The sequence below is a fragment of the Oncorhynchus keta genome, chromosome 12, assembly GCF_023373465.1.
Source record: "Oncorhynchus keta strain PuntledgeMale-10-30-2019 chromosome 12, Oket_V2, whole genome shotgun sequence".
NCBI classification, from domain to species: Eukaryota; Metazoa; Chordata; class Actinopteri; order Salmoniformes; family Salmonidae; genus Oncorhynchus; species Oncorhynchus keta.
Genome location: NC_068432.1, coordinates 48,859,647 through 48,872,146, shown reverse-complemented (window position 1 = coordinate 48,872,146; position 12,500 = coordinate 48,859,647). Strand labels below are relative to the sequence as shown.

At 39.6% G+C, this 12,500-nt stretch overlaps 1 protein-coding gene across 11 annotated transcripts in view; it reads right to left on the bottom strand.

The window, feature by feature from the left end:
* Window positions 1-12,500, bottom strand: part of LOC118391633 (potassium/sodium hyperpolarization-activated cyclic nucleotide-gated channel 1) — a 199,281-nt gene that overhangs the window by 43,115 nt on the left and 143,666 nt on the right. For all 11 annotated transcript variants that reach the window (XR_008061330.1, XR_008061332.1, XR_008061335.1 and 8 more), the window contains exon 4: window positions 4,226-4,444. Coding sequence is in view for 1 of the 11 variants with exons in the window: in XM_052458543.1 (XP_052314503.1) it covers window positions 4,226-4,444 (219 nt within the window). In the remaining 10 variants the exon portion in view is untranslated. The remainder of the gene's footprint in view (window positions 1-4,225; window positions 4,445-12,500) is intronic.

Genomic DNA, 12,500 nt, shown 5'->3' with positions numbered 1-12,500 from the left:
CAGTTCGGCTCATCAGTGTGAAAAGCCCTTGAGACAGTGGCTCTGTGATCTCTGATCTGAGTAGGGCTGTGGCCGTGAGACTGACCGGTGTGGCCGTGAGACCGACCGGTGTGGCCGTGAGACCGACCGGCGTGGCTATTCTAGATCATTAATAATGTTCTTACAGTTCCAAATAATAAAATCTTTCACAGGATAAATTTCAGGATTATCTAGCTGATTCAACTGATATCATATAGCTAGCTAGTGATCGTCATTGTGTGATCTTCACATGGTTAGATGTGTTCTATGGACAATGGAAGTGATATATTCTGTGTTGTATATGAACATTTCCTATGGTCGGCCTGTATCACAAGAATCAAGTTTTGATAATTTTTTTATGAGCGTTCATGTCTTTCTGGTCTCGTCTCCTTTACGCCATCTGTGTTGTGTGCCCCACCCCCTGATACCTAGCCCCTCCCCCTGACACCAAGCCCCTCCCCCTGACACCTATCCCCTCCCCCTGATGCCTAGTCCCTCCCCCTGACACCTAGCCACTCCCCCTTACACCAAGCCTCTCCCTGTGACACCTAGCCCCTCCCCCTGACACCAAGCTCCTCCCCCTGAAACCAAGGCTCTCCACCTGACAACTAGTCCCTCCCCCTGACACCTAGCCACTCCCCCTGACACCAAGCCTCTCCACGTGACACCTAGCCCCTCCCCCTGACACCAAGCCCCTCCCCCTGAAACCAAGGCTCTCCACCTGACACCTAGCCCCTCCCCCTGACACCAAGCCCCTCCCCCTGACACCAAGCCCCTCCACCTGACACCAAGCCCCTCCCCCTGACACCAAGCCCCTCCCCCTGACACCAAGCCCCTCCACCTGACACCAAGCCCCTCCCCCTGACACCAAGCCCCTCCCCCTGAAACCAAGGCTCTCCACCTGACACCAAGCCCCTCCCCCTGACACCAAGCCCCTCCCCCTGACACCAAGCCCCTCCCCCTGACACCAAGCCCCTCCCCATTTGTATCAAAAAAGGCATTTTCATAGAAACACTTGGAAGCCAGGTCAGTGATTATTACAAATAAAAGCAGTTTAAACTATTTTGATGAAATTATTAAATTATAGTGGGTCTTATCGTTGTGGAAGGCTTATATTTAGCCTAGATATAATTTCACAAACACCCTGAATTCATTAGATTATTTCTGACTGTTTGAAATGCAGTCTATATGACCTTTAATTGTGTAACAAAGCTTATACTTCTCTCTCTCTCTACATAATATATATATATATACAGTATATATATTGTGAATCGAGATATGATAGTTAGGCTATATGGCCCAGCACTAATTAATGAACAAAACAAACCCATTTCAATCCCATTTGGCACAGTATTCCCTTTACAGCCCTATGGACCCTGGTCAAAAGAAGTTAACTATATGGATACAATCTGGGATGAAACCAATGTCTTTTTGACTCTGCTCTGCCTTGCAACGAGGTGTCCTCAGGTGATAAGGCTGCAGCAGTCACGCAGGCAGGCAGACAGGCTAACCCCGACAGGGTAATTGTTTTGTGTGTGTGTGTGTGTGTGTGTGTGTGTGTGTGTGTGTGTGTGTGTGTGTGTGTGTGTGTGTGTGTGTGTGTGTGTGTGTGTGTGTGTGTGTGTGTGTGTGTGTGTGTCTGTCTGTCTTTAATAACTTGTCTATCTGTTATTGACCATGGGATTTATAATCTAGCAAGGTCAGACTGACATCATATTTTAATAAACGATAACGGCTGATGCTTTTAGGAGGTGGATGTAAATTTTAAAAAACTGCTTTGTCAATTTGTCTTTGCCTCGCCATTGTCACGTCCAAGGTGACTCTGCTCTGCCTAGCAACGAGGTGTCTTCAAGTGATAATGAACAATAGTCAGGCAGGCAGGCAGACAGGCTAAACTGGACAGGGTAATTGATGTGTGTGTGTGTGTGTGTGTGTGTGTGTGTGTGTGTGTGTGTGTGTGTGTGTGTGTGTGTGTGTGTGTGTGTGTGTGTGTGTGTGTGTGTTCAATCCAGCTTGAGTGTATGGGGCAGCTCATTAGACCTTCCATTTTTCATCAGGGTCCAATCACACTACTTTTCAGCGAATTGATTGATGCATTTACAAATTCACGACAGTATTTTACTGTTGAAAAATGAAAAATGTTCACCTGTGTAATTTATGGTGGGAAAACCCATATCAAACCTATTAGTCAACTGATCAATTGGTTATTAATCAGAATGAAAATGTCTGTAGGATTTATAATATATAAAACCATAAAATACAACCCAGAGAAACAATAAGGTAGTGAAGATAAGGGAACTGATGGAATAGAGGTGAGCCTACAGTTCATGACTTTGTTTTTTCTACGGTGAGAAAATCTATCCGAGGGGCAGAATCAGTACAGGTTATGATGGCTACAGTCATAGAGAGGGAAAGGAGGATACCTTGTCAGTGGTACAACTGAATGCCTTCAACTGAAATGTGTCTTCCACATTTAACCCAACCCCTCTGAATCAGAGAGGTGAGGGGGGCTGCCATAACTGTCATCCACGTCTTCGGCACCCGGGGAACAGTCGGTTACCTGCCTTGCTCAGGAGCAGCACGACAGATTTCAATCCTGCAAACTGTCGGTTAGTGGCCCAACGCTCTAACCACTAGGCGACCTGCTACTTAGGCCACAGTTATCAATCTACCCAAAGGTTAGCTCTAGAAAATATTATTATGGTTGGTTAGGTCACTAGTAGGGGAGCCTACTAACAAACCTATCCAAGGGTCAGAGCTGGCACAGATTATTACGGCTAAAGTCATAGATCGCCAACTAATCTATCTAAGGATCAGATTCAGGACAGATAAATATAGGTAGTAATTATCTCACCATGATGGTCAGGAGGACAAATGAATAGGTACAGTGATTATATATATAATATACCAAACAAAAGTGCTGGTCCTATGTTTCAAGATCTGAAATAAAATACGCCAAAATAATCCACCCACCTGACAGGTGTGGCATATCAAGAAGCTGATTATTAAACAGCATGATCATTACACAGATGCACCTTGTGCTGGGGACACTAAAAGGCCACTCTAAAATGTGCACGACACAATGCCACAGATGTCCGAAGTTTTGAGGGAGCGTGCAATTGGCCTGCTGACTGCAGGAATGTCCACCAGAGCTGTTGCCAGATGATTTAATGTTCATTTCTCTACCATAAGCCGCCTCCAACTCTCGTTTTAGAGAATTTGGCAGTGCGTCCAACCGACCTCTCAACTGCAGATCACGTGTACGGCGTTGTGTGGGGAAGCTGTTTGCTGATGTCAATGTTGTGAACAGAGTGCCCCATGGTGGCAGTGGGGTTATGGCATAAACTACAAACAACGAACACAGTTGCATTTTATTGAGGACAATTTGAATGCACAGGGATACCGTGACGAGATCCTGAGGCCCATTGTCATGCCATTCATCCGTCGCCTTCAAGTCATGTTTCAGCACAGCCCCATGTTGCAAGGATGTGTATACAATTCCTGAAAGCTGAACATTTCCCAGTTGTTCATGGCCTGCATACTCACCAGACATTGTCAACCATTGAGCATGTTCGGGATGCTCTGGATCGATGTGTACGACAGTGTGTTCCAGTTCCCGACAATATCCAGGGGCTGATCTAGATTACAGAACCTCCCCTCAAAGTGTTCCCTAAAAGCACCCAAACAGTGATGGATTGCGTCCCAAATGGCACCCTCTTCCCAACATAGTGCACTACTTTAGACCAGAGATGCATTATGTAGAAAATAGGGTGTCATATAGGATACAGTCATAGTACACGTCGATCCAGAACATCCCAAACATGTCATTCTGTCTGGGAACCTCTTCACCCCAGGGGTTGTTTGGGATCCGTGGGGGCTTTTGGAAATCCTCTTTCAGAGCCAGTGAGCGGGGGAGGGGGGTATTATAATTTGTGAGTGCTTTATACAACCCCTAAAACACAGGCCTAGATAGCAGAGGCCTAATCTACCTGGGAGAAATAAGCATTATCCGTTTAGATAAAATATAAAAGCTTTGAAAATAATACTCCACTTACATTATGACGAAAATGAGGACAACAAAACATGGTGAACCAAAACAGGTGTACCAAAATATTGAGTCAATTGATAATTAAAACATAAGGATAATAATAAAAAAACATGACATTATATAATTGTATTACGTTACATAACAGTCTGAACTACGTACCTTCTCTTGGTACTGCCTGCGGGAGGAGTCCAGTGATTGGATGAGAGCGGTGGCGTGACCCACGAACATGGCGTAGCAGGTGGCGCCCACGATCATACTGAGCATGGTGATCCACAGGTCGGACATGCTGACGGGAGCCCGGGCGCCGTACCCGATACACAGCATGTGACTCATGGCCTTGAAGAGTGCGTACGAGTACTGCTTACCCCACGAGTCATTCTGCAGGGGAGAGAAAGGAAGAAGGGGAAGACACGGAGAGAGGGAGACAGAAGGCGGGAGGATGGAATTACCGCAGGCTTGTGGAAGATGTCCGACCGCAGAGAGACAGGCAGCTCTTTCTTTTTGATGCTTCACTGAACATCCTGCCAACATAGCCTTGATGCTGGGCATGTCACACTCACAGAGTACCTTTTATTTTTATTTCACCTTTATTTAACCAGGTAGGCTAGTTGAGAACACCTTTATTTAACCAGGTAGGCTAGTTGAGAACACCTTTATTTAACCAGGTAGGCTAGTTGAGAACAAGTTCTCATTTGCAACTGCGACCTGGCCAAGATAAAGCATAGCAGTGTGAACAGACAACACAGAGTTACACATGGAGTAAACAATTAACAAGTCAATATCACAGTAGAAAAAAAGAGAGTTGCAATTCGTTCCAGTCACAGGCAGCAGAGAACTGGAAGGAAAGGCGGCCGAATGAGGTGTTGGCTTTAGGGATGATCAGTGAGATACACCAGCTGGAGCGCGTTCTACCTAAACCACCCCCCTCCCTCTCCTCCATTTCTTCCTCTCCCCCTCATTGGCCACAAGTTCTATAACAATTGATATCTGGAAGTGGTGCTGATCAACATCTATTACTTTGGAAGGGTTGATTTATGGTTTGTCTTCGGCCAATAGGAATCCTTCAGTTCATAGTGGTGGATGGGCTGTGGATGAAGGAAGCAGAGAGTCGAGGGGAAAGGACTGGCCTGGATTCTGCTTCCTGCCTCCTCTCATTTTATCTCAAATGGCACCCTATTCCCTACATAGTACACTACTTTTGACCAGGGCCGATATAGGGAATAAGGTGCCTTTGGGAAGCAGCCCTTATCAGGGATGATTATCACAAGTACTTTAATGGGAGTGTGGAGCAGAGAGGTGCTGTCAGGGCCAAGGCACCACGATTCAGCGCAGATACAGTGTCACCTGCTGGAGCAAGGCCTAGGCTAGCATACACATCTGGCACATTGGTCTGCATAGATAGGACAAGCTAATATACATGATAAGCTGATAGATAGGATAAGCTAATATACATGATAAGCTGATAGATATGATAAGCTGATAGATAGGATAAGCTAATATACATGATAAGCTGATAGATAGGATAAGCTAATATACATGATAATCTGACAGATAGGATAAGCTAATATACATGATAAGCTGACAGATAGGATAAGCTAATATACATGATACGCTGATAGATAGGATACGCTAATATACACGATAAGCTGATAGATAGGATAAGCTAATATACATGATAAGCTGATAGATAGGATAAGCTAATAGACCCGATAAACTAATAGATATGATAAACTAATAGATCATAGATAGGATAAGCTGATAGGTAGAATAAACTGACAGATAGGAAAAGCTGATAGATAGGATACATTGATAGATGGGATGAGTTGACAGATAGGATAAATTGATAGATGGGACAAACTGATAGATAGGATAAACTGATAGATAGGATAAGCTGATATACATGATACACTGATGGATAGGATAAGCTGATAGACAGGATAAGCTAATATACATGATACGCTGATAGATAGGATACGCTAATATACATGATAAGCTGATAGATAGGATAAGCTCATATACATGATAAGCTGATAGATGGGATAAGCTAATAGACATTATAAACTGATAGTTAGGATAAACTAATAGATCATAGATAGGATAAGCTGATAGATAGGACAAGCTAATAGACATGATAAGCTGATAGACAGGATACGCTAATATACATGATAAGCTGATAGATAGGATAAGCTAATATACATGATACACTGATGGATAGGATAAGCTGATAGACAGGATAAGATAATATACATGATACGCTGATAGATAGGATACGCTAATAGACATGATAAGCTGACAGATAGGATAAGATAATAGACATGATAAGCTGATAGATGGGATAAGCTAATAGACATTATAAACTGATAGTTAGGATAAACTAATAGATCATAGATAGGATAAGCTGATAGATAGGACAAGCTAATATACATGATAAGCTGATAGATAGGATACATTGATAGATGGGATATGTTGACAGATAGGATAAGCTGATGGATAGGACAAGCTAATAGACATGATAACCTGACAGATAGGACAAGCTAATATACATGATGTGCTGATAGATAGGATACGCTAATATACATGATAAGCTGACAGATAGGATAAGCTAATAGACATGATAAACTGATAGATAGGATAAGCTAATATACATGATAAGCTGATAGACAGGATAAGCTGATAGACAGGATAAGCTAATATACATGATAAGCTGATAGATAGGATAAACTGATAGACAGGATAATCTGATAGATAGGATAAGCTGATAGATAGGATAAGCTGATAGACAGGATACGCTGATAGATAGGATAAGATGATAGACAGGATAAGCTGATAGATAGGATAAGCTAATAGACATGATAAACTGATAGATGGGATAAACTAATAGATCATAGATAGGATAAGATGATAGGTAGAATAAACTGACAGATAGGAAAAGCTGATAGATAGGATAAATTGATAGATGGGATAAGTTGACAGATAGGATACATTGATAGAAGGGACAAGTTGACAGATAGGATAAACTGATAGATAGGATAAACTGATAGATAGGATAAACTGATAGACATGATACGCTAACATACATGATAAGCTGACAGATAGGATAAGATGATAGACAGGATAAGCTGATAGATAGGATAAGCTGATAGACAGGATAAGCTAATATACATGATAAGCTGATAGATAGGATAAACTGATAGACAGGATAATCTGATAGATAGGATAAGTTGATAGATAGGATAAGCTGATAGACAGGATACGCTGATAGATAGGATAAGCAGATAGATAGGATAAGCCAATATACATGAGAAGCTGATAAATAGGATAAGATGATAGACAGGATAAGCTGATAGATAGGATAAGATGATAGACAGGATAAGCTGATAGATAGGATAAGCTAATAGACATGATAAGCTGATAGATAGCGTAAGCTAATAGACAGGATAAGCTGATAGATAGGATAAGCTGATAGACAGGATAAGCTAATATACATGATAAGCTGATAGATAGGATAAACTGATAGACAGGATAATCTGATAGATAGGATAAGTTGATAGATAGGATAAGCTGATAGACAGGATACGTTGATAGATAGGATAAGCAGATAGATAGGATAAGCCAATATACATGAGAAGCTGATAAATAGGATAAGATGATAGACAGGATAAGCTGATAGATAGGATAAGATGATAGACAGGATAAGCTGATAGATAGGATAAGCTAATAGACATGATAAGCTGATAGATAGCGTAAGCTAATAGACAGGATAAGATGATAGACAGGATAAGCTGATAGATAGGATAAGCTAATATACATGATAAGCTGATAGACAGGATAAGCTGATACATAGGATACAATGATAGACAGGATAAGCTGATAGATAGGATAAGCTAATAGACAGGATAAGATGATAGATAGGATAAGCTGATAGATAGGATAAGATGATAGACAGGATAAGCTGATAGATAGGATAAGCTGATAGATAGGATAAGCTGATAGATAGGATAAGCTAATAGACATGATAAACTGATAGATGGGATAAACTAATAGATCATAGATAGGATAAGATGATAGGTAGAATAAACTGACAGATAGGAAAAGCTGATAGATAGGATACATTGATAGATGGGACAAACTGATAGATAGGATAAACTGATAGATAGGATAAGCTGATATACATGATACACTGATGGATAGGATAAGCTGATAGACAGGATAAGATAATATACATGATACGCTGATAGATAGGATACGCTAATAGACATGATAAGCTGACAGATAGGATAAGCTAATAGACATGATAAGCTGATAGATGGGATAAGCTAATAGACATTATAAACTGATAGTTAGGATAAACTAATAGATCATAGATAGGATAAGCTGATAGATAGGACAAGCTAATAGACATGATAAGCTGATAGACAGGATACGCTAATATACATGATAAGCTGATAGATAGGATAAGCTAATATACATGATACACTGATGGATAGGATAAGCTGATAGACAGGATAAGATAATATACATGATACGCTGATAGATAGGATACGCTAATAGACATGATAAGCTGACAGATAGGATAAGCTAATAGACATGATAAGCTGATAGATGGGATAAGCTAATAGACATTATAAACTGATAGTTAGGATAAACTAATAGATCATAGATAGGATAAGCTGATAGATAGGACAAGCTAATATACATGATAAGCTGATAGATAGGATACATTGATAGATGGGATATGTTGACAGATAGGATAAGCTGATGGATAGGACAAGCTAATAGACATGATAACCTGACAGATAGGACAAGCTAATATACATGATATGCTGATAGATAGGATACGCTAATATACATGATAAGCTGACAGATAGGATAAGCTAATAGACATGATAAACTGATAGATAGGATAAGCTAATATACATGATAAGCTGATAGACAGGATAAGCTGATAGACAGGATAAGCTAATATACATGATAAGCTGATAGATAGGATAAACTGATAGACAGGATAATCTGATAGATAGGATAAGCTGATAGATAGGATAAGCTGATAGACAGGATACGCTGATAGATAGGATAAGATGATAGACAGGATAAGCTGATAGATAGGATAAGCTAATAGACATGATAAACTGATAGATGGGATAAACTAATAGATCATAGATAGGATAAGATGATAGGTAGAATAAACTGACAGATAGGAAAAGCTGATAGATAGGATAAATTGATAGACGGGATAAGTTGACAGATAGGATACATTGATAGAAGGGACAAGTTGACAGATAGGATAAACTGATAGATAGGATAAACTGATAGATAGGATAAACTGATAGACATGATACGCTAACATACATGATAAGCTGATAGATAGGATAAGATGATAGACAGGATAAGCTGATAGATAGGATACGCTGATAGACAGGATAAGCTAATATACATGATAAGCTGATAGATAGGATAAACTGATAGACAGGATAATCTGATAGATAGGATAAGTTGATAGATAGGATAAGCTGATAGACAGGATACGCTGATAGATAGGATAAGCAGATAGATAGGATAAGCCAATATACATGAGAAGCTGATAAATAGGATAAGATGATAGACAGGATAAGCTGATAGATAGGATAAGATGATAGACAGGATAAGCTGATAGATAGGATAAGATAATAGACATGATAAGCTGATAGATAGCGTAAGCTAATAGACAGGATAAGCTGATAGATAGGATAAGCTGATAGACAGGATAAGCTAATATACATGATACGCTGATAGATAGGATAAACTGATAGACAGGATAATCTGATAGATAGGATAAGTTGATAGATAGGATAAGCTGATAGACAGGATACGTTGATAGATAGGATAAGCAGATAGATAGGATAAGCCAATATACATGATAAGCTGATAAATAGGATAAGATGATAGACAGGATAAGCTGATAGATAGGATAAGATGATAGACAGGATAAGCTGATAGATAGGATAAGCTAATAGACATGATAAGCTGATAGATAGCGTAAGCTAATAGACAGGATAAGATGATAGACAGGATAAGCTGATAGATAGGATAAGCTAATATACATGATAAGCTGATAGACAGGATAAGCTGATACATAGGATAAGATGATAGACAGGATAAGCTGATAGATAGGATAAGCTAATAGACAGGATAAGATGATAGATAGGATAAGATGATAGACAGGATAAGCTGATAGATAGGATAAGCTGATAGATAGGATAAGCTGATAGATAGGATAAGCTGATAGACATGATACGCTGATAGATAGGATAAGCTAATATACATGAGAAGCTGATGGATAGGATAAGCTAATAGACATGATAAACTGATAGATAGGATAAACTAATAGATCATAGATGGGATAAACTGATAGGTAGAATAAACTGACAGATAGGATACATTGATAGATGGGATAAGTTGACAGATAGGATAAACTGATAGATAGGATAAACTGATAGATAGGATAAACTGATAGACAGGATAAGCTGATAGACAGGATAAGCTGATATACAGGATAAGCTGATAGATAGGATAAGCTAATATACATGATAAACTGATAGATAGGATAAACTGATATAGATAGGATAAGCTGATAGACAGGATAAGCTGATAGACAGGATAAGCTGATATACAGGATAAGCTGATAGATAGGATAAGCTAATATACATGATAAACTGATAGATAGGATAAACTGATATAGATAGGATAAGCTAATATACATGATAAACTGATAGATAGGATAAACTGATATAGATAGGATAAGCTAATATACATGATAAACTGATAGATAGAATAAACTGATATAGATAGGATAAGCTAATATACATGATAAACTGATAGATAGAATAAACTGATATAGATAGGATAAGCTGATAGACACGATAAGCTGATAGACAGGATAAGCTGATATACAGGATAAGCTGATAGATAGGATAAGCTAATATACATGATAAACTGATAGATAGGATAAACTGATATAGACAGGATAAGCTGATAGACAGGATACATTGATAGATAGGATAAGCTAATATACATGATAAACTGATAGATAGAATAAACTGATATAGATAGGATAAGCTGATAGACAGGATAAACTGATAGATAGGATAAACTGATAGATAGGATTAACTGATAGATAGGATAAACTCATAGATAGGATAAACTGATAGATAGGATAAACTGATAGACAGGATAAACTGATAGACAGGATACATTGATAGACAGGATACATTGATAGACAGGATACATTGATAGACAGGATAAACTGATAGACAGGATACATTGATAGACAGGATACATTGATAGATAGGATAAACTGATAGACAGGATACATTGATAGATAGGATAAGCTAATATACATGATAAACTGATAGATAGGATAAACTGATATAGATAGGATAAGCTGATAGACATGATAAACTGATAGATAGGATAAGCTAATATACATGATAAACTGATAGATAGGATAAACTGATATAGATAGGATAAGCTAATATACATGATAAACTGATAGATAGGATAAACTGATATAGATAGGATAAGCTGATAGACATGATAAGCTGATAGACAGGATAAGCTGATAGATAGGATAAACTGATAGATCGGATAAGGTTATACCGTTAAGTACTTTTTAATCATAGAAGTTCCATCATTCTGAAAGCAATATAACATGTAATACCAGTCTAAGGATGTAGATATAGCCTTCAGAGTATTGTCTTGAATGTGAAGTCGTATTTTAACCATGGCTTGCCTTTTGGAACCCTTTGCCATTTTGGGTGCGACCACAATGCGAAACACGAAACACTGAACCCAGTCTTAGCTTCCCTACACTACTTTCTCAGAGCATAAATCCCAGCCTGCTGCAAGCCACTAACCTTGAAGACTTCAATGTCCATTTTATAAAAGAAATACAACATACAAATCAGAAGTAGAGCTAAATGATATGAGCATTACTTTTGATCAGAGCCCTAAAAGTAGTGCACTCCAAAGGAATTAGCGTACCATTTGGGACACTCTGTGTCTCCCGGCAAGGCACCTACAGTAAGCTCCATTTGGGAGACGGATGTGACAGCTCCCTGGTACAGGCCCTTGTTGTTGCTCCTCCTGACTTGCTGACTCCTCCAATTAACGCTGCTCTCTCTCTCTCTGTCTCTCTCTCTCTCTCTCTCTCTCTCTCTCTCTCTCTCTCTCTCTGTCTCTGTCTCTGTCTCTGTCTCTCTCTGTCTCTGTCTCTGTCTCTGTCTCTGTCTCTGTCTCTGTCTCTGTCTCTGTCTCTGTCTCTGTCTCTCTCTCTCTCTCTGTCTCTGTCTCTGTCTCTCTCTCTGTCTCTGTCTCTCTCTCTGTCTCTCTGTCTCTCTCTCTGTCTCCTTGTCTCTCTCTCTCTGTCTCTCTCTCTGTCTCTCTCTCTCTCTGTCTC